General features: G+C 35.1%; 2 protein-coding genes across 2 annotated transcripts; both read right to left on the bottom strand.

Moving 5' to 3' along the window:
• Positions 1-1,028: 1,028 nt before the first annotated feature.
• Positions 1,029-11,728, bottom strand: prss16 (serine protease 16). The gene is made up of 11 exons (XM_073817378.1): positions 11,588-11,728; positions 11,223-11,322; positions 8,966-9,095; positions 8,746-8,869; positions 8,499-8,576; positions 8,335-8,382; positions 7,983-8,267; positions 5,852-5,984; positions 5,001-5,180; positions 4,014-4,165; positions 1,029-3,880 (listed from the first exon to the last, which is right to left on the bottom strand). The coding sequence occupies exons 1-11, from the start codon at positions 11,726-11,728 to the stop codon at positions 3,827-3,829; spliced, it is 1,425 nt and encodes a 474-aa protein (XP_073673479.1). The 3' UTR covers positions 1,029-3,826.
• Positions 11,729-13,906: 2,178 nt separating this feature from the next.
• Positions 13,907-23,044, bottom strand: LOC141284967 (delta(3,5)-Delta(2,4)-dienoyl-CoA isomerase, mitochondrial-like). Its single transcript, XM_073817999.1, has 10 exons — positions 23,005-23,044; positions 22,227-22,395; positions 21,823-21,911; positions 21,099-21,223; positions 17,734-17,782; positions 17,249-17,313; positions 16,985-17,055; positions 16,821-16,892; positions 16,560-16,710; positions 13,907-14,432 (listed from the first exon to the last, which is right to left on the bottom strand). Exons 2-10 carry the CDS (start codon positions 22,370-22,372, stop codon positions 14,328-14,330), a joined length of 873 nt encoding a protein of 290 aa, XP_073674100.1. The 5' UTR covers positions 22,373-22,395; positions 23,005-23,044; the 3' UTR covers positions 13,907-14,327.
• Positions 23,045-23,786: the final 742 nt, after the last annotated feature.

The raw sequence follows: 23,786 nt of genomic DNA, 5'->3' as shown, positions 1-23,786 counted from the left end.
ATTGCAATAATATTTCATAATAGTACTTTTTTCTGTATTGTTGATCAAATAAATGGAACTTTGATAAGCAAAAGAGACTTCTTAAAAAACATTAAACATCTTACTGATCCCAAACTTTTGAGCAGCAGTGTAAATAGTATAAGATAAATGTATTTTAAATGTAGAATTGATTAGGATTATAATAATTACTATATAACTAGATAACTAGATAACTATACTAGATAACTGGTCATTTAATGTAACTTCTCTCTCTCTCTCTCTCTCTCGCTCTCTCTCTCTCTCGCAAAATTCTGTGTGTGTGTTGCACTGTTGCCTTGTGGTAATTATAAATGGACAGTTGACATGACATTTAACAGCAGTGCCCTGGAGTATGACAAATAAATAAAGATTTTACAAATATTACATTTATATACATTTACAGTTACCATAAAATCTTATTATGGATAATAATGATAAAATAGTTTGAAAAATGTTTTAAAATGTTTTAAATGAAGCAAAGCATGCCACACGGCAGGACCCTGCTGTTTACAAGTCATCTTTAAGACAGGATAAATGACCACAATATATTGGCAAGTGTATATGTATTCATATGTCTGTCTGAAAGCGAAAGGGGGGAAAGACAGCCAAATGGAGTGAATAGTGTGTGTGAGTATATGTGTGTGTGTGTGTGTGTGTGTGTGTGTGTGTGTGTGTGTGTGTGTGTGTGTGTGTGTGTATGTGAAGGCAGGGTGCTGAATGAGCTCTCTCGGAGGGGGGGGTCAGTAGTGGGAGGTCGTGACCTGGTCGACCCTGGGGGAGTGGAGATCATCAATCAACGAGAGGCAGGACCAAACAGCAGGAGCTGAACACACCCCCTGTCCTCTAAACCACCCCCTCACACACACGCACACACACACACTGCCGCCAAGCAGATGGCCTTGTAACAACTGGCTCTTGCTCACCTTACACACACTCATACATTCACAGATTGAGTATGATTGATTTTCTGTTTCTGCTGTTGTTCACACAGCACTTCACATGCCCCTATTTGTAATTTATTTGCATAGAAACAATTGATTACACTTGTAATGTACAGATCATGCAAGAGGAATATATGAGAATACCAAGATAATCGTCTTGTTCTTAACATCAAGTATCTCAGCATATTTTTCTTGATACTGGAATTGCATAATTACATTTGTAAAATGTACAGTATAGAAAGTTTTGCAAGCCTCATCTATTATATAAATTGAATCTGCAGTTACCTTTGAAGCAACTGCACTGAACCATTACTTCTGCAATATTTTTTTTCTGATATGTACTGACATATCAACCCTCATCACATTTTTGACTTAATACCAATAGCGCCTCCTATTGTATAAAACAAGCTGGTGGCTTTTCATATATATAATCATAGAAGGAAATTGCCTATTACAAAAGTTACAAAAGTTCAAATTTGAGGAAAAATGACATTTTAGCAAGGTCTAATGAAACAGCGTGATCGTTTCTACCCCTGAAATACACAACCAGTAATGTTTGCTTCTTCAAGGTGTGAAATTTACCACATCTGTATTTTACTAAAGACCACAAACACACGTGAATTATTCATTACGCATTTGTTTTGTAATTAAAGTGTTTTTTTTGTTTGTTTGTTTTTTACAGAAAAGGGGTAAAAAGCCATATATTAATCTTGAGTTACAGTGCCATGCAAAAATGTGGGAACCCCTTGCAGGATCTGTGAAAATGTGAACAATTTTAACTGTCCTGAGTAAGATATTTTACATAAAAGATGTTTACGTATAGTCCAGAAGACAAAACTAAACAAAAAAGCTGTATTTATTAAGGAACACTCCACTTTTTTTTGGAAATAGGCTCATTCTCCAACTCCCCCCGAGTTAATAAATTGAGTTTTACCGTTTTGAAATCCATTCAGCCGTTCTCCTGTTCTGGCGATATCACTTTTAGCATAGCTTAGCATAGATCATTGAATCGTATTAGACCAATAGCATCACGTTCAAAAATGACCAACGAGTTTCGATATTTGTCCTATTTAAAACTTGACTCTTCTGTAGTTATATCGTGTACTAAGACCGGTGGAAATGCAAAGCTTCAATTTTCTAGGCTGATAAGATTAGGAACTACACTTCCATTCCGGCGTAATAGTCAAGGAAGTTTGCTGCCGTAATATGGCTGAAGCAGGAGCAGTAATACCACGCAGCACATGTGCAAATGCTAAACTAGCTGGGAACTCATTTCTGATAATACTCCGCCTGCTTCGGCCATATTACGGCAGCAAACTTCCTTGACTATTATGCTGGAATGGAAGTGTAGTTCCTAATCTTATCAGCCTAGAAACTCGCAGCTTTGCATTTCCACCCGTCTTAGTACATGATATAACTACAGAGGAGTCAAGTTTTAAATACAACAAATATGGAAACTCGTTGGTCATTTTTGAACGCGATGCTATTGGTCTAATAGGATTCAATGATCTATGCTAAGCTATGCTAAAAGTGATATCGCCAGAACAGGAGAACGGCTGAATGGATTTCAAAACGGTAAAAATCAACTTATTAACTCGGGGGGAGTTGGAGAATGAGCCTATTTCCAAAAAAAGTGGAGTGTTCCTTTAAAATAACCCCTTCAAAAGTTTGGGAACCCTTGGTTTTTAATACCGTGTGTGGTTACCTGGATGATCTACGGCTGTTTTTTTGTTTTGTGATGGTTGTTCATGAGTCCCTTGTTTGTTCTGAACAACTAAGTTAAACTGAGCACTGTTCTTCAGAAAAATCCTCTAGGTCCTGCAGAATTTTTAGTTTCCCAACATCTTTTGCATATTTGAACCCTTACCAGCAGTGACTATGATTTTGAGATACATCGTTTTACACTGAGGACAACTGAGGGACTCATTATAAAAGGTTAAATTTTTTTACTAATGCTCCAGAAGGAAACACGATGCATCAAGAGCTGGGGGGTGAAATCTTTTGAACAGGATGAAGATGTCCAAATTCCTTATTTTGTTGAAATGGCATTTTTTTTTTTCCCATTTAGTACTGCCCTTCAGAAGCAACAGAAGATACTTGCATGTTTCCCAGAAGACAAGTTAAGAACAATTTACCTTGATCTTCAAATTTAAAAGGTTTTCACTCCCGTCTCTTAATGCATTGTGTTTCCTTCTGGAGAATCAGTGAGTGTTTGAACCTTTTTTAATAGTTGTGTTTGAGTCCCTCAATTGTCTTTAGTGTGAAAAGATGGATCTCAAAATCATACAGTCAGAACAGTGCTCAGTTTAACTGTTCAGAACAAACAAGGGACTCATAAACAACCATCACAAAACAAAACAAAAAAAATCATCCAGATAACCACACACTGTATTAACAACCAAGGGTTCTAAAACTTTTGAATGAGTTATTTTAATAATTTCAGCTATTTTATAGTCTTGTGGATTATATGTGAACATTTTTTATGTAAAATATATTACTCCGTACAGTACTAAATAAAAAATAACATGCCTTTTGTTAAAATTATTCACATTTTCACAGGGGTTCCCAAGCTTTCGCATACATGAACATTTAATTCAATATACAATAAAAGTAGTACTTGCATGTAATTGCTTACAGCATTGCACTGTTGACAAAACCACAACACAAAATGACCCAAGCAAATGTCAATCTGGTTAGTTATAAAAAAAAAAGATTAAAAATGTAATGCAGAAGAGATTTCAAGGTTTTGAAGTGCTCAAAAATCTGTTGTTTTGTTTGTTTGTTTGTTTTTCAAATTAAAGGACAAAAGAAAACCTAGTTGATATGCTTTGGTCATGTGATTATCAAAACGTCATGCTGATCTAATCTTATGGTGCCAATGCTGCACTTTTTAGCCACATGGCCACACGTCTTCCAATCTCCTAAGAGGAAAAGAACATGAAAATTGTGAGAGGAAAAAATGCACTTTAGCTCCCTTATTTTTAAAGTGAAATAAAACTAAAACGATCAGTTATTCTATGTAATTAATTTTTGTTTACACGTTTAGATTTTTACCTTCCTGGCTTGGTGCAATGCAGGTTTATCCATTGATTTATCTGAGTTCATGTCCATACAGTGGGCGGTGCCATCGATAAGAATGACTCTGTCATTGTCCACCATAGTGTCATTCCAGACCACACTTAGCTCCGTCCATGGGTCAATGTTGCCTTGGTCAGAAAAACATGTCTTTATTAATAATGTTGTATGGATAATGTTCAATGAATGACACAGTGAATGCACAATAAATAAGAAAAACTCAAATATGACTTTTATTTATAAATATTTTATTTAGGTGGACATAAAGTCAAACCAAAATTAATTAACACCTTCAACATTTCTTACATTATTAAAGTTTATTCGCTATATTTTAGATTATAAAATATGACAAGAACTCCGAGTTAAACTGTGTCAGAACAAATTCATCTTGATAATGTCAGATAACTGATAGGTATGTAATGGATTACAATCAACCAAAAAATCTGACTTAGTATGACAATATTTACACAACTATCAATACTTTGTTGACCAATTAATGCTTAATTTTGTTCAGTCTGTGGTGTAAAAAGGTCGCATTAGCAATTAAAGAAAAAACACTTAAGCAAAACATGGTCAGGTCAAAGTGTCTGAAAAATTTTTGGTCCCAAATTTGTATACATTTTACTGGAAGTCCACTGTATGAATTTTTTTTGGGTATAATATGTCACAGTTGACTTTACTTTGCTATCCTCACTTACATAAATTGACTAGAGTGTCCTGCACCCACTAGAAAAAGAATATCAAAAATGATATTTGGTGTCAGAATAATTTTTGGTTTGACTGTAAATCTAAGGTAAAAGTGTGTATATATAAACAGATGTTTACACACTAATAAAGCAAGATAATCAAGTATCTTTTACCGCAGTAAAATCCACCTTGGTTTGCTAATAAATGTTAACGGATTTAAGTTAACAACTAGTAATTGTAAAAGCCCACATGAAAGACAAACGCCAGCTAAATGCTCACCATTGACATAAAGCACTCTTGATGTTTGGGGCCGGTTCCCTCCGTAGTACTGGTTGGTAAAGTCAATGTGGACAGGCAGACGGTCCTGAGGGATGTCAAAGATTCGGGAGCAGAGCTCAGTCTGAGACTGAATGGTTAACATACGTGAGAAGGGGCAGCTATTGTCCTCACACGTCTGAACTGTTCCATAAACCAACACAAAGGGTAGAAATTTGAATTAAAATTTTGCTTAAAAATGCATGAAAACATGCATTTAACAAGATTATTTTATTAGCTTAAATACAAAGACATTCAAAGAATTTGGCTGCACTCAAAAATGTCATAAACGTCATTGCATTAGATGAAAATGTCAATCTAAATGGCGTTACTTTTAAAGATAGCACCAAGCAATTTTCAAGCAAATCATTTCACAAAAATGTTTTTTAGGTTTTAATTTATACAACAATAGATACGCTGGTGAAGATTAGCAGAACACATCCACTCAGATAAGCTACACAAGTGCTTACTCCACCTGTGTGAACCTGAGGGAACTGATTAATACATCATAAAAATTGCAAAACATACATGAATGAGGCATTTATATAGCGCTTTCATTGTGTGTTGCCGTACGCCCAGCATACATGTAGGCTCACCCTGATGCCAGTTTGTTGAAAATCAATGCAAAGTGGAAAGAAGTTAGTTCTGAAAATATATTTGTTTGCAGATGCCATTTGGTTTGATTTTTTTGTTACCTGATGTAATAATTTTCAGACAGAAGATACACCTGGGGCTACTGTGTAGATGTTTGTGTGTGAATATCTGTAATTAGAGAATGATCAAAAAGAGTACTGTAGGCTAGATCAAATACTCACAGAAGCCAAACTCAGTGCAGGTTTGGTAGAACCACTGTCTGTAACTGGAGGTAGCTGTGGTGTTACTGAGTTCAAACACAAGCTTTTCATGAGAAACATCCAGACATGGGACTTTCTCTCTGGCACGGTACATCTGAATAAATAGGGGAAAAAATAATTGTGACTATTTTAATGTAGCTAAATGTATGGAAACGTGTGGAGATTTAGAAGAAGCAGGCCTTTTTTTCACAGTCTGTGATGCCCTCTGCTGGTTAGATGTGAAAATTAGAACGCCAGTGAATACAATATACACTGGCTACTATTTTTCAAGAACAAAATGTAAAATTAGAAACATTATAGAACAACTAATAGTGTTAAATTATTGCCATATGACCTCACTATATTATGCTGTATGTTACGTTCAGCAAGTGACATTTTTTGCATTTTTATTTAAATTTTGATAAAAAAAGAGAGTAAAAAAAAAACAGAAATGGATGGTGAAGTGAACAGTATTTTACATAGTATACATATTATATACTACAGAAATAGTGTGCTGTAAGTTATATGCTAGTATGATATTCTGAACATGGCCACTGATGTGTTCAGTGTCCACTTGAGCAATTCTTTGTTTACTTAAAAAAATTCATTACAGTAACTGTGAGCTCAAGGTGAGTACACCAACTTACAGTTGAGGTTACAAGTTGACACACACCTTGCAGATCTGCAAAATGTTAATTATTTTACCAAAATAGGAGAGATCATACAAAATGCATGTTATTTTTGATTTAGTACTGACCCTGAATAATACATTTTATATAAAAGACATTTACATGTAGTACACAAGAAAAAATAATAGTTGAATTTATAAAAATGACCCTGTTCAAAAGTTTACATATGCTTGATTCTTAATACTGTGGTGTTACTTGAATGATCCACAGCTGTGTTTTTTTTTTTTTTTTTTTTTTTTTTTTTTTGTTTAGTGATAGCTGTTCACGAATCCCTTGTTTGTCCTGAACAGTTAAACTGCCCACTGTTCTTCAGGTCCCACAAAAAATGATTTTTCAGCATTTTTGTGTTTTTGAACCCTTTCCAACAATGATTGTATGATTTTGAGATCCATCTTTTCACACTGAGGACAACTGAGGGACTCATATGCAGCTATTTCAGAAGGTTCAAATGCTCACTGATGCTTCAAAATAAAACACAATGCATTAAGAGCCGGGGGTGTGAAAACTTTTTTAATTCAAAGATCAGGGTAAATTTAACTTGTCTTCTGGGAAACATGTAAGTATCTTCTGTTGCTTCTGAATGGCAGTACTAAATGAAAAATTTGATATTTAGGCAAAATCTGAAAAATTCATATACACATCTTCATTCTGATCAAAAGTTTACACCCCTGACTCTTAATGCATTGTTTTTTCTTCTGGAGAATCAGAGAGCATTTGAACCTTCTGTAATAGCTGCATATGAGTCCCTCAGTGTGAAAAGATGGATCTCAAAATCATACAGTCATTGTTTGGAAAGGGTTCTAATACACAAAAATGTTAAAAACAAAAACAAAGAATTTGTGGGAATTTTTTTCTAAAGAACAGCAGGCAGTTTAATTGTTCAGGACAAACAAGGGACTCATGAACAAAAAAACAAAACACACAGCTATGGATCATTCAGGTAACAACACAGTATTAAGAACCAAGCATATGAACAGGGTATTTTTTTTATAAATTCAACTATTATTTTCTCTTGTGGACTATGTGTAAATGTCTTTTATGTGAAATATCTTATGTCAGTACTAAATAAAAAATAGCATGCATGTTGTATGATCTCTCTTATTTTGGACATTTTGCAAATTCTGCAAGGTGAATGTAAACTTTTGACCTCAACTGTATATAATAGAATAGAAAAGTCAACTAAGCTCCATTAATGTTTAAAAAAAAACAGTACAGCAGTTATGTGTGAAAATTAAAACAAAATTTACTTACCTTATCTGTTGTAATAAATACTGTTATACTACCAAAGTTTTAAATACATCTTCATGCTTACACTTACACTTTTACATAGTCACACTTTTTTATTTTATTTGAGGCAACAAAAAAACTATGATACCAAACAATACCACATTTATACCACATAATATTAGATCAAGAAGTGTTACCTCTGCTAGTTTGACCAGACGGTCATATGTCTCCTCCTTCTGTCCATTCTGTTCACTCTTATTGGTCATGATGTCACAAAGTTCTGCAATGCTGAATGCAACCCCCTCCTCATTGTACTGGACGGTTCCCATGAAGATATCAGCCAAACTCTGCAACAGTTCTGCCTTGTCCTCTGGTTTAAAAGGGGTCTCACAACAGCCAAAGTCTTTTCCCACCTCTACCTCATTCCCCATTAGCAGAGCTGCCTCTACAGCTGCAAACACCCCTTTCACTTCTGCTACACACTGAGGACACACACAGAAATTGACACACAAAAACACAAATTCATAGTGATCCTAAATGTGCTCTTACCTTTTTCGAGCCGCCCACTGCCTCGTTCATAAGACTATGACCAACCACCTGCAGAAATAAATATATAAATGCCAAAACCAAAGTAATGCAATAACTACTGAGAGTTGTGCTCTGATTGATATAAAATGTCTCCCACATGTGTTACAATGTACTAAAACACATACCCTATTATAAGAGCTAAAGTCCAGCTGAGCTTGAACAGGGGCAGAGGATGCAACTGCTCCATAGATAAGATGAGGAAACTAGAAGAGAAAGAAAGTTTGAAAGATAAATTATTTGTTTGAAAAAGAGCAGTTCGGGAATTCTTGTAAACTTCTTTGGTGATACAGGGGATAAATTTAGTAACATTAGTAAGCTAACATGAACTAACAAATAACATATTTCTAAAGAATTTTCAAATAAACGACAAACCTTTCCTCTTAACCAAGCTGAGAGAGCTCCAGCATAGGAACCCCCGAAGCTGATCCAGGTGTTCTTATAGGAAAGGCTGAAACGCTGGCTGATATAATGATGGAACGCAGCCAGGTCGGCCAAACTGAGATGGAAAGGAGATTAGGCTACATATATCATATTATAAATGTCATTGTGATCATCATTGTTATCTGTGAAATAGTCTGTCAATGTCACTTACGCTTGCTGGCTGGAGAGATCTCTTAGGTTCTCTGTCTCTAGACCATCAGGATTGATGCTCTTTCCATAGAAGCGGTGCTCCAGGGCCACCAGCAATGCCCCATGTCTTTCTGCCATGTTCACATGGTGGCCTAACAGTTTTTCAAAAAAAAAAAAAAATAATAATAATAATATATATATCCAAAGTTCTGTCATGAAACTCTTGATGATGCATTATTTGAATTATTTGATCCTCTGCTGATTTTGTACGCTTGCCCACTGACAAAGAAATGATCAGTCTTTAATTTTAATGGTAGGTTTATTTGAACAGTGAGAGACAGAATAACAAGAAATAAATCCAGAAAAAAGCATTTAAAAAAAGTTATAAATTGATTTGCATTTTAATGAGTGAAATAAGTATTTGATCCCCTATCAATCAGCAAAATTTCTGGCTCCCAGGTGTCTTTTATACAGGTAACAATCTGAGATTAGGAGCACTCTCTTAAAGGGAGTGCTCCTAATTTCAGATTGTTACCTGTATAAACGACACCTGTCCACAGAAGCAATCAATCAATCAGATTCCAAACTCTTCACCATGCCCAGACCAAAGAGCTGTCCAAGGATGTCAGGGACAAGATTGTAGACCTACACAAGGCTGGAATGGACCATCGTCAAGCAGCTTGGTGAGAAGGTGACAACAGTTGGAAGAAATGGAAGAAACACAAAATAACTGTCCTAATCTCCATTGGTCTGGGGATCTCACCTCGTGGAGTTTTAATGATCATGAGAACGGTGAGGAATCAGCCCAGAACTACAAGGGAGGATCTTGTCAATGATCTCAAGGCAGCTGGGACCATAGTCACCAAGAAAACAATTGATAACACACTACGCTGTGAAGGACTGAAATTCTGCAGAGCCTGCAAGGTCCCCCTGCTCAAGAAAGCACATGTACAGGCCTGTTTAAAGTTTGCAAGTGAACATCTGAATGATTCAGAGAAGAACTGGGTGAAAGTGTTGTGGTCAGATCAAACCAAAATTCGAGTTCTTTGGCATCAACTCAAGAACACCATCCCCACCGTCAAACATGGAGGTGGAAACATTATGCTTTGGTAGTGTTTTTCTGCTAAGGGGACAGGACAACTACACTGCAAATCCTGCTTCCTTCAGCCAGGGCATTGAAAATGGATCGTGAATGGGTATGACCCAAAACACACGGCCAAGGCGACAAGGGAGAAAGCTCAAGAAGAAACACATGAAGGTTCCGGAGTGGCCTAGCCAGTCTCCAGACCTTAATCCCATAGAAAATCTGTGGAGGGAGCTGAAGTTTTGAGTTGCCAAATATCAGTTTTGAAACCTTAATGACTTGGAGAGGATCTGCAAAGAGGAGTGGGACAAAATCCCTCCTGAGATGTGTGCAAACCTGCTGGCCAACTACAAGAAACGTCTGACCTCTGTGATTGTCAGCAAGGGTTTTGCCACCAAGTACTAAGTCATGTTTTACGAAGGGGTAAAATACTTATTTCACTTATTAAAATGCAATTCAACTTCTTTGAAATGTGTTTTTATGGATTTTTTTTACCTGTCTCTCACTGTTCAAATGAAACCTACCATTAAAATGATAGACTGATCATTTCTTTGTCAGTGGGCAAACATACAAAATCAGCAGGGGATCAAATCATTTTTTTTTTCCTTACTGTAACTTAATCTGACATAATGGCATCATTATTTACATGGCACAGTTGACTGCTATCTATTCATATCAACAGCCAATAAGCTCAACATTCAAATACTCAGTTAGTGCTTGCTGTAGCAGTTGCAGCACATTTAAAATACCTCCACCTTGATTTCATGTATGTTATATGTGGAGGTTACTGCATTTCATGTTATATGTGCAGCAGCAGTATTTCTTACACGCTGTGTAGCAGATCTGTTCCACTAAGATCAAACCAATTGCCATTTGCATTGCTAAACTCTTAGAGAGTTGTCATGACAGAAATACATTTGTAACATTCATTCCTAAAAACAATCTTTTGTCCCACTGTTTATCTTTGAACAAACCAATCATGATATATTAATAATTCCAAAAAACATATAAAACATAACTCAAAGATTCAATTCAGTAAAACGTGCAATTGGCGCCACCCGGTGGACATTTCACCTAAAAACAGCAGTGATATGCAGGAGGACGTATCTATTTTAGCTAAAGGTATGTAAAGTCAGTTTTTTAGGAGATCATGTTAAACGTAATATGACTTGAAGCAAGGGAAATTGGTACAGACCGAACAATAGACTGAATTTAGAGAGTGGGCCCTCCCCTCCTATATAGAGAAAGACTGGTCCATCTGAACGCTGCCAATAAACGTCATTCACAAAGAAGTTCTGTAGGTAAAATATTAATGAATAAATGATGATAGCAATAGAAAAGACAAGATAAATGTATTCGTTTTAATATCATTAAACTTATATTCTATTGTAATGATTATTAAATAATTTCTTTTATCTAATTTAATTAAAATAATTCATTTGAATTCATTATTAAATGAATTAAAATTACACTTCTAAATTCTAAAATTCTTCTAAAATTACATTTCTTGTGCCATCTCAGTGATATCGCATTCAAAGTATGAGTGTAAGGTTGTTGTACCTGTGGAAAGGTTTTGTCATTTTTCCTATCAAAGTGGTTCAGGGGTTGGTGAATTGTGCCTTTTTTGGGAATGACAGTGGAAGTGTGTGTCACACGTTGTTTTATTCTGGCTTGTTGGATTTTATGCACGTGGTCCTTCATTCTCCAGAAAATTTGACCTAGGAAATATAATATATCTCATGAAAACAAAAGTGTGTGAGTGTGGTAATGTAATAATCTGAAGACATGCTTCAGTTGGAACAGAAGGAGGTGTTTAGGCATATGCTGTTTCTTTTTTTTGTCAGCCATTTTTCAGACAGGATTCACTTTAGATTAACTAAATTTAGGTTTTTGCACTTGTTAATTTTTATACTTGTTATAGTTTATTTTTTTTATTTTACTTACTTACTTATTTATTTATTTATTTATTTATTCTTTGTAGTAAGTCCACATTATGTGGGCATATAAAAGCTTATGTGGACTTGTAGGTGCCAAAATTGAGTTAGTATTTAACTACAGCTCTAGTTGATGTATGGGTTATTTAATATTTTTAATATGTATCTCATTACTTAACCTTTAAGCAATAAATTATTCCAACCCCATCAATCAATTTCTGGTATGGCTTCGGTGTACCTTCACATAAGTCACACACTATAATTGAATGAATATTAATTACTCAGGGAGAGTTATATCTCATAACATGTCATTTCAAGAAACAGAACAAATGATTTTTTTCCAGAAATGCCCATGAGTCTCAGAGCATGATGAAGCCAATATAGGTGTAAACATACTGTCAACTTAAAATACAAAAATGTGGTCAAATAGTGGAGATAATAATACTGTCCCCATAAAAAGGGGACATGTTTCTTGTAAACATGTTGTCAGTAAGAGCAGTTGAGAAAAGAGAAGGTTAAGTTATGGAGAAATTTTGCATGTATAAAATGCATAATGCGGTTAAGAAGTAATATAATATCTAAATTTAAATACAAATCAGAATAATTTGAATTCAGTCTTATTCCATATAACCCAATATAATGATTACAATTAGGGGACTGTCTGGTATTCAGATATAAAATCAGTAAGACGTTTTTTAAAGTCTCTTATGCTCATCAAGGCTGCATTCATTTGATCAAAAATACAAAAAAAAAACAAAAAAACAGTAATATTGCAAAATGTTATTGCAATATAAAATAATGGTTTTTATTTTAATGTACTTTAAAATATAATTTATTCCTGTGTTGCAAAGCTGAATTTTCATCAGCTGTTACTCCACATGATCCTTCAGAAATCATTCTAATATGCTGATTTATTACTTTTATTATCAATGTTGGAAACAGTTGTGCTGCATAATATTTTTTTCAGGATACTGAAAGGTGATAGGTCAATAAGTTAAAAAGAACAGCATTTATTTAAATTGTAAATCTTTTCTAACAATGTAAATCTATGCTATTACATTTTTATTCATTTAACAGATCCTTGGTGAATAAAAGTATTAATTTCTTTAAAAAAAACTTTTGAACAGTAGTGTATATTGTTAGAAAACCATTCTATTTTAAATAAATGCTGGTCTTTTATTGATCAAAGAATCCTGAAAAAAAGTATCACAGGTTCCAAAAAAATATTAAGCTAAAACTGTTTCGATCACTGATAATAAATCAGCATATTAGAATGATTTTTTAAGGATCATGTGACACTGAATACTGGAGTAATGATACTGAAAATTCTACTTTACTTACAGATATAAATTAAATTTTAATGTATATTAATATAAAAAAAATATTGTTTTACATTGTAATAATATTTGACAGCCTAGATGAGCATAAGAAACTTTGTTAAAAAACATTAAGAGACCCCAAGAAACTTTTGAGCGACAGCGTATATAATTACATAACTATAATAGGTAAATAACTTTTCAAACTTCTTGTTACTTATATATGAGTTAGAAGTTAAGTTAATGCTTTTATATAAACATATAGTGCTTTGGAAAATTTAAAGTAATGCAGAATCAGTCTTACCAGAGCAAACCAGGTCAATAAGCAGAATCACTGCAACCCAACTCATCACAGACATCATTCTACCTGATTATGTCAGTCTAAAAGGATGATGGTTTCCAGTGTATACAAGACTGGAGCAGTATTTTTATACCAAACTGGGAAGGCAGTAATATAATATGGTGTCAACAGTTCTGACTTTATAGTGTGTACAGTATAATAATGAGCACCTGAAACCTGGACGCGCAGGTAAATGCAATATCCACGCTGTGATGAAGTTCATATTTCAAAATCTAAACTAGTTTCTCTTTGCAAATTGTCCATACTAACATGACTATAACCCTTGGTATACACTTATTTTAGCATTCATTTTTATTGAGATGCAAATATATTATCACAATTGAAACACATTGTAACATATCATGTAATACAGTACGCAAGTCACTGATAAATCATAAAACAAATCATAGTCAAGTCAAACCATTTATCTTAAGGTTTTAGTGTGCATTCAGCACTGAATAAGTTTAGCAGGCTTTTTGGTTAATCAACTGACATTTGTGAGCCAGCATTAAGGCACCCATAAAACTTTAGTTTTACTTAACGAGTCCCAGAATGACATAACACCAAACCAAAACAGACTGCTTTCACTAAATGTGACGACAGAATTGAATCAAGATTTACTTCAATTGTAAAAACCATGTTGATTAAGAAGAGCAGATCAAATCTAATCTTTTAGAAGCTGTTATTTGTAAGTAAGGGTGTGTAGACTCTCAGAGATTAGAGAAAGTAACATCTCTGAGGCTTTTCTTCTCCATCGCTGCCTGAGCTGACTTCATTATATCTTGGGTTTGAAGCATGCTCATATTCCAGGCGTTCTGCAGAAACAAACAGGAACAGAAAGCACAGTTAAGAATAATTTTTAGTTCAATTACGAAATTAGCTTTTCTAAACAGTAGAGATCTATCATACTGGCTTTGTAAAGAAATTTTACAAAAGAAATCACTGTATAATGCCACCAAGTGTTTTGGGCTGATTTGAAACATTTGTAGTTTTATTACTTTTTAGTAGAAAATATGAGAATATTATTCCAAATGTTGACAGCACAAAAAAAAAAAAAAAAGTAGTTTTTACACATATACAATACACCACCCTAATCCCTTGTTTGCTTTAGGGTTCATATGTCTTAATTCAATCAGATGTATTATGTGTTCTTTTTCTTTTTCTTTTATTATTATTATTATTATTATTATTATTTAGCTATTAATTAAGTATTTTTTCCCTATTTGTCTGTATCTTCACGGTCACCTGTTAGTAACCCATAATGTGATACACAACCTGCCTTTCATTTATTTTGTGTTGAAGTTATTTAAATTTCTACACTGACCAAAATTATAAACGCAACACTTTTGTTTTTGCCCCCATTTTTCATGAGCTGAACTCAAAGTTCTGTGACTTTTTCTATGTACACAAAAGGCCTATTTCTGTCAAATATTTTTCACAAATCTGTCTAAATCTGTGTTAGTGAGCACTTCTCCTTTGCTGAGATAATCCATTCACCTCACAGGTGTGGCATATCAAGCATGATTATTGCACAGGTGTGCCTTAGGCTGGCCACAATAAAAGGCCACTCTAAAATGTGCAGTTTTACTGTATTGGGGGGTCCAGAAACCAGTCAATATCTGGTGTGACCACCATTTGCTTCAGAAACCAGTCAATATCTGGTGTGACCACCATTTGCTTCACACAGTGCAACACATCTCCTTCACATAGAGTTGTGACTGGTGTGGTTACATGTGGTCTGCGGTTGTGAGGCCGGTTGGATGTATTCCCAAATTCTCTGAAACGCCTTTGGAGACGGCTTATGGTAGAGAAATGAACATTCAATTCACGGGCAACAGCTCTGGTGGACATTCCTGCAGTCAGCATGCCAATTACACGCTCCATCAAAACTTGCTACATCTGTGGCATTGTGCTGTGTGATAAAACTGCACATTTTAGAGTGGCCTTTTATTGTGGCCAGCCTAAGGCATACCTGTGCAATAATTATGCACCTGTGAGGTGGGTGGATTATCTCGGCAAAGGAGAAGTGCTCACTAACACCGATTTAGACAGATTTGTGAACAATATTTGAGTGAAATAGGCCTTTTGTGTACATAGTAAAAGTCTTAGATATTTGAGTACAGCTCATGAAAAATGGGGGCAAAAAAAAGTGTTGCGTTTGTAATTTTGGTCGGTGTATATCCGGCCTGAATCTGTTTCTTCTTTATTGTTTTTAATATTATTATGCTTTTACTTTATGCCAGGGATAGGCAATGTCGGTCCTGGAGTGCCGCTGCCCTGCAGAGTTTAGCTCCAACCCTAATTAAACACACCTGATCAAGTTAATCGAGGTCTTCAGGATCACTAAGGCCAAAGCTACTAGAAGGCAAGTTTGCAACCATTAGCCGAAAAAGCACAGTGGCTAATGCTAACGCTTCCGGTCTCGCAGTATATGGGAACAGAGACCAGAGGCCGTTTTTTTATGGATGTCAATGGAGAAGAGGCTTCACTATGGTGAATTTATCTTTTTAGAGAAAACGGCTTATCATTTATTGAATCGACAGCCTATCTGCTAATCTTCAACATGTTTTACACTAAAAATACTTTTGGATTTAACTATTTTTAGAGTTTACCACAAAAAAATGCTGTTTTATAAAAGAAGTCTCTGACGTCATGCGACAGGTGTGATTCAGCTTACGACACTTCTCATTCATTCCTATGCTAGCCGTAAACGACGATTGAGTGTTGTACAACTGTGAATGAAATTCAATGACGTCAAGGCTGTAATGTGATTATTAATGTCATTATTAATTGGTTATTAAGGGACAAATGATCCAAGTTAGCCATTACTCTTTCTACAATAGTAAGTAATACAGGGTTGGAGCTGAACTCTGAGGACATTGGCACTCCAGGACCGATGTTGCCTATCCCTGCTCGATGGTCTGATACAGTTCAGATCTTACTATGTAATTCAGGGCCTCTGGAACACTGTGGTCTCTGGAGTAAATGAGATTGACTTTAGTTCCCTGGACTGCCACTGGACTTTTGCTGGCAATCTCTCCTGCCATCTCCAGAGCTCCAGCCATCATAGTCTCTTTATCCGGAAAAACACGACTGTGTGCAACAAAAGAGAACAAACACACCACTGTTTACTAAACTTCATTAAAAATGCTTTATTCAAAATAAAGTATATCATCTCATATCTTATTGCCTAAATATCTCACCTGACCAGTCCACAGCTCTTGGCTTCATCAGCGTACATCTTCCTTGCAGTAAAAGCCAACTCATTCACTAGACTGAAGGACACAGAAGAAAATGTTACTATTAATTGTATAAACACAGGGCAGTGCTACTGGATCTATAACAAACTTTAAGATTAAGGAAGTACCTTCGACTTCCAATCACTTTGGGGAGACGCTGCAAAGTTCCAACATCAGCTGCCAAACCAGTGTCGACCTCCTGAAAAGGAAAGGGGGATCAATTCAGACATTCAAATTTAACGTAAATCTAAGTAGATTCTAAAATGGTATTAAACCAAGTATTAAAGTATTAAAAAAAGGGGTTCAAGTTGGCACTATGAAGAGCTTTACAGAATTGATGATTAAAACACTGTCAGTAAAAATCAACAACAATCTAATAAATATGCCCACACCTTGACCTGAAACCAGGCATCCTGCGTACACAGCCGTATATCACATGCTGTGATTAAGTCCACACCTGTAAAAGAAGGCGCAAAGAATTACAACATTTATTTTTTTTTCTCACCAGGGAGTTTGTAATCCTTTTTTTTTTTTGAACACTAGAGTGTAAGTGGTGTGTGCCAAGGCAAGTATTACTATAACTATTGTGCATATTTGGATGAGTTTAATAAACCCCAACCCTAGGCATTAAACTACTGTAACATTTGTGCTATGGATATGAATTATGGCATTGTGTGGTTCAGTTTTCCATCTAATGGATTACCAGCTGAATATTAGGTTAAACACACACATCTTTTTGTTTTTTGTTTTTTCTCAACAGGTTGTTATTCATTATTTTTTGGGACAATATGTGTTGTGAAAAGTTCTGTCTATCTGTGCTATAAACACAATAAAAAGTATAAATGTAGTGGCAACCTTTTTATACAGGAAAACTAACCTTCTCCTATACATGCTCCATGAACGGCCACAATCACTGGTTTTGGACACTGTACAATAAAACACAAGAGACACGATGAAACATTTGTGCATATGAGATAAAGCCTCGGTGATAGTTTACATTTCTAAATCCAAATATTGGAATGGACTGATTGTTAAAGCCAAATACAGTGGATTGTGAAAGTATTTATAGACCTTTTTCCTGAGTAAACGATGAGCGCCGCCATTACGAATTCTAACCTCAGATTGAATGCTTTTCTGTTCCGGTCTCCATAGGAACCCATTCAAATAGCGTCCATCTGTTTTTAATGTAGCTAACATCCGCAGCTTCGTGTCATCTACACACTCATTAAAGTGAGGCACTGACAACTGACGGTCATTGCGATATTGCCTATTGAAGGCGCTATAGAGCCATGTGCTATTTAAAACATTTGAATAGGTTTAACATTAGATTATTAGCTCTGAATATACCCTAATTTGACTAGAAACAATGCAGACCGGAAATGCAAAGCATTCTTTCAGTTAAGAGTCGGGCTTACTTCCGCGTTCAGGAAAAACGTCTATAGCCCCTCATTTTTTTCACGTTTTGCTATGTTGTTGCCTTATGCTAAACTGCTTTAAATTACTTTTTTCCACATCAATCTACACTTTATACACCATAATGAAAAAGAATAGTCACAACTTCGTAAATGTATTGAAAAAAAACCCCTGAAATAATCAGTACATTAGTACTAATTACATAGTACTTAAGTACATGAGTACAATGTCATTCTTCTTCTCAGGTATCAGGTTGGATGGGGAAGATGCACATTTTCAGGTTTCTCCAGAAATACTTTATTGGGTTCAGGCCCAGGATGTGGCTGGGCCACTTAAGGACATTCACAGAGTTGTCTGTAAGCCACTTTTGCTATGTGCTTAGGGTCATTGTCCTGTTGGAAGGTGAACCTTCTGCCCAGTCTGAGGTTCTGAATGCTCTGGACTGGGTTTTCATTAAAGCTATCTCAATATTTTGGTGCAGTGAGCTTTCATTCTACTCTGGTGAGTTCTTCAGTCTTTGCTGCTGAAAAAACACAGTACACTTTACTTTTAGGATGGTAGTCTGCGGGTGATGAGCAGTGTCTGGTTTCCTTCAAAAAATATGCTTGGAAATGAGGTTCTTCAGACCACAGAATCTTGTTTCTCACAAGGTCTTTTAGGTGCTTTTTTTTTTGCAAATTCCAAGTGTGTTTTCATGTGTCTTCACTGAGGAGAGGATTGAATCTTTCCACTGCCATGAAGCTCAGGTCAGTGGAGTGTTGCAGTGATGTTTGTCCTTCTCAAAGTTTCTCTCATCTGCATTTATGATCATGGAGCTCAACTAGAGTGACCATCAGGTTCTTGGTCACCACTCTAAGGCCCTTCTCCATCAATTGCTCAGTTTGGCCAGGAGGCCAGCTCTAGGAAGAGTCATGTTTGTTTCAAACTTCTTCTATTAAGGGTAATGGAGACTACATGCTTCTGTGAACCTTCAATGCTACAGAATTTTTTTCTGAACTCTTCCACAGATGTGTGGCTTGATGTAATCTTGTCTTTGAGCTCTACATGCTGTTTTGTTTTGTTTTTTACCTCATGTCTTGGTTTTTGGCTCTGATATACATTGTCAGATCTTTTATTATGATGTGTATGCCTTTCCAAATCATACCCATTCAATTGAATTTGCCACAGGTTAACTTCACTCAAAGTGCATCTACTAGCAATATGACTGCTCCTGAGCTAAACTTTAACTGTCCCAGATAAGGGAATGAATACTTATGCAATAGAATTATTTAGAATTCCATGTCTCTTTAATCAAACACACCTGATTCAGATCATTAGCTCATTAGTAGAGAATCCAAGACCAGTCAAATTCTTCCACATTGACTGAATCAATAATTTCTTTTTGAACCTTGTTTTATACACAGATGCACTGTCATGTTAGAACAGAAAATAGTCCTGTCCAAACTGTTGCTACAAAATTAAAATCATGCAATACCCCAGAATATCATTATATGCTTAACATTTGAGATTTGTACTCATGGAAATTACTAAAGTAGTCAAACCTGTTCATTAGAAGGGGGTGTCCCAATATATAGCTCTTGATGACCATCTCACCATATAAAAACAACCGTTAGCTGTTCAAAGTACAGCTCTTATCTAACTGCTTTACAACAGCACATGCATTGCAACAGAGAGAGATCTAACCCAGGAGCCAAGGGTCAAGAGCCCAACTAAAGCAAATACTGATCTCCACGATGGTGACATCATTTTAACCAATAAAACATCAACATCTGATCCTCTGTAATTTTAATAACAGCAGATGTTGGTCACTAATGCACAACCATCATTCAATTAGTCACTTAATTATCTCATTAACTTTAACTCTTTGAGGACTTGGGATTTTCCTTGAGACTTGCCAGTGACTTGAAAGAAATGACTTGGTCCCACCTCTGACCTCCTGGTTGAAAAACTGTGCTAATTAGCAAATCCAGGTGACTGGAACAAAATACTGGGGAGTACTTTTACTCATGGAACCTGGATTTTCCACCTTACCAACGCAACCTAAAAACAACCAAATATCAAGGTCTAATGATGTTACAGCTTGACGTTGTGTGGACGTTACTACTATGACATCTATCAGACGTTGGATTTTGGTTGCCATACCTGATGCATAAATGTCAGTATTTGACGTCAATATGACGTTGGTTTAAGATGTTGGCTCGACGCTGGATTTTGGTCACTTTCCAACACAACCTAAAATCAACCAAATATTCATTTGACGTTGTTATTGGACGTCAAAATAACGTTGTCCTTAGATGCTGGCTAGACATTGAATTTTGGTCACTTGACGTCACGACCTAAATCTAACCTAATATTAACTTCTTATGATGTTGTGTGCCTGCTGGGTTCACTCAAAGTGCAGTAACATCTACAAGCAATATGACTGCTCCTGAGCTAAATTTTAACTATCCCAGATAAGGGAATGAATACTTATGCAATAGAATGATTTAGAATTCCATGTCTCCTTAATCAAACACACCTGATTCAAATCATTAGCTCATTAGTAGAGAATCCAAGACCACTCAAATTCTTCCACATTGACTGAATCAATAATTTCTTTTTGAACCTTGCTTTATACACAGATGCACTGTCATGTTAGAACAGAAAAGAGTCCTGTCCAAACTGTTGCTACAAAATTATAATCATGCAATACCCTAGAATATCAGTATATGCTTAACATTTTAGATTTGTACTCATGGAAATTACTAATACCCAATACTTTTGGCAGTATAGTGTATGTATTGATATGCTTTCACAGTATAGTCACAGTAAGAGTTTTAAAATAGTAACCTTTTCAATAACGGAGAAGGTCTCTTGGTATTTAGTTATGATGCGGCGAAGGTTCCATGAGATCCTGGCTGTGTCATTTCCTTCAGGCTGTAGAATATCACTGGCCATGTCCATTTGGTCAATACCTGCACACAAATTATTACATTTATATACGTTTATATTAATTTCATTAAACCTGTTACCCTAAGCATAAAGTACAGCAACATTTGTGCTATGGAAATCATTTGTGACCCTGGACCACAAAACCAGTAATAAGGATCATTTCTTTTAATCGAGATTTATAAATATACATTTATACATAGATGCTGTTTGAAAGTCTGGAATTTGAGGGTGCAAAAAAATCTAAATATTAAAGTTGTCCAAATTAATTTATTTTCTAATTAATTAAGTTTTGATATATCTACAGTAGGAAATGTAAAAAATATCTTCATGAAGCATGAGCTTTACTTAATATTCTAAGGATTTTTGGCATGAAAGAAAAATCGATAATTTTTGACTTAATGTATTTTTGGCTATTGCTACAAATATACCCATGCTACTTATGACTCTTTTGGCTTGGGCCAGAAAACAACCACCTAGACACCACTTTTTATCAACTGCACAGCATCACCTTGTCAGTCACCTAGATGCAGTACTGAGTATTGCATGAGCAAGCAAAATGTTGAAATTTTAAAAAATGTTGAAAAAAAAAAAAAAAAATTGGCGAGATGTCTGATAGCTTTACCTAAAGTGAAGAGCTTTCCAGCACCTGAGAATACCACAACACGACACTCTGAGTCCTCAGCTATCTGATTGAAGCAGTCAACCATTTCACTGCAGTTTAAACAAAAATACAATAAATCAGCACAGCAAAGAATTAACACCAACACACAGTAATTCAGCATAATAACATGTATATTGCTAAGCCTGGTTGCAGCACTAAGCACACTTTGACACAGAAATGGCTTAAAATAATCACTCTTTCCAGTATAAATGATAAGATATACTATGTAAACATTTTAATACTTAAAATATTACTAATGTCTTTCTACTCTTGTGAAGTTATTGCTTACGAAGCATCACAAGAAAAATTTAAGGAAATTAAATGAAATAAACACATAGCGTGTGAAATGGACATGGACGTCATACAGCCAGAATGCCTCATTCATTGCATTGCATTTCTCCGGGCGACAGAGCTCCACGTGAGTGATGGTCTCAACTGGCCGGCTGACCGACAGGGTTGTGAAAGGGGGTGTAGGTCCTCCTGATGAAGACATTCCTCTAACAGCGTTCATGAACGGTATCAACAGAGCCTGTTCTAATCACAAAACACAGTCCAAATACACAGGTTTATATTTCTTACATGTAGAGGACACAACTGTTTAAAATTAAACTACTAAACAAGTGAAGAATAGTTTTGACACTAACTAAATGCACTATACATAAGATGCAAGTTCCTATAAAGTTCAAACAGGTGTTCTAGCACTTTAACTGCAATTCATTTATTGCCTGTAAGGATAAAAAATATTTTTAGGTGTGAAGAATTTGCTCATAATACACAAAAACTATTATTCGGCAAAGATGCATTAAACTGAAACAAAAGTGACATTTATATTGTTTAAAACATTTCTATTTCAAATGGTGTATTTTACATATATATAATCAAACATAGAATGTTTCTTATTGTATTCTGCATGGTATGTCTGTGAACCTGAACCCATGTATGTTACCTGAACCCAGTATGTTCAATGACACATTAAGCTGCGGTTTTCAGACATTTCAAATGCCTCCATTACAACATAAAACTGTCATTAGAACAAAACTTTTAAAAACTGTTTAAACATAATCTATCTATCACAGTAACATTTATACAAACAGTGAATATTGTTATTTATGAGTATTTGAACAAATGCAGATGGTGACTTACTTCTGAATGCAGAACTCAAGACAAATGCCACTGGTGCCCTTTGACCAGTATGTATTTACGAGGTAAAGGCTTGTTTATGAAGACTATCGCTATGCTGTGTTTTTTTTTTTTTTTTTTTTAAAGAAGTCTCTTATGTTCATCAAGGCTGCATTCATTTAATCAAAAATACAGAAAAAAAACGCTATATTGCAAAATGTTATTACAATATAAAATAATGGTTTTTATTTTAATGTACTTTAAAATATAATTTATTCCTGTGTTGCAAAGCTGAATTTTCATCAGCTGTTACTCCACATGATCCTTCAGAAATCATTCTAATATGCTGATTTATTACTTTTATTATCAATGTTGGAAACAGTTGTGCTGCATAATATTTTTTGGAACCTGTGATTCTTTTTTTCAGGATATGATGAATAAGTTAAAAAGAACAGCATTTATTTAAATTATAAATATTTTTAAAATGTAAATTTAAATTACGATGTACTTTAAACAATGTAAATCTATGCTATTACTTTTTTTTATTAATTTAACACATCCTTGGTGAATATTAATTAATTCCTTTAAAAAAAACAAAGCACAAAAATTGACCCCAAACTTTTGAACAGTAGTGTATATTGTTAGAAAACCGTTCTATTTTAAATAAATGCTGTTGATCAAAGAAGTATCACAGGTTCCAAAAAAATATTAAGCTAAAACTGTTTCGATCACTGATAATAAATCAGCATATTAGAATGATTTTTGAAGGATCATGTGACACTGAATACTGGAGTAATGATACTGAA

Source organism: Garra rufa, chromosome 14 (genome assembly GCF_049309525.1).
Source record: "Garra rufa chromosome 14, GarRuf1.0, whole genome shotgun sequence".
Classification (NCBI taxonomy): Eukaryota; Metazoa; Chordata; class Actinopteri; order Cypriniformes; family Cyprinidae; genus Garra; species Garra rufa.
This window is presented reverse-complemented; position numbering and strand designations above follow the sequence as displayed.

Excerpts from the sequence above, each read along its gene's own strand:
- prss16 (XM_073817378.1), bottom strand. The coding sequence starts at position 11,728 with ATGAAGGACCACGTGCATAAAATCCAACAAGCCAGAATAAAACAACGT. Across the intron at positions 8,870-8,965 it reads GATCTCTCCAGCCAGCAAGC|TTTGGCCGACCTGGCTGCGT; the intron begins GTAAGTGACATT and ends TTTCCATCTCAG. Across the intron at positions 5,985-7,982 it reads GTCTGGTCAAACTAGCAGAG|ATGTACCGTGCCAGAGAGAA; the intron begins GTAACACTTCTT and ends CTATTTATTCAG.
- LOC141284967 (XM_073817999.1), bottom strand. The coding sequence starts at position 22,372 with ATGAACGCTGTTAGAGGAATGTCTTCATCAGGAGGACCTACACCCCCT. Across the intron at positions 21,912-22,226 it reads ATGAATGAGGCATTCTGGCT|TGAAATGGTTGACTGCTTCA; the intron begins GTATGACGTCCA and ends TTTAAACTGCAG. Across the intron at positions 14,433-16,559 it reads CAGAGGCCCTGAATTACATA|AACGCCTGGAATATGAGCAT; the intron begins GTAAGATCTGAA and ends TTGTTTCTGCAG.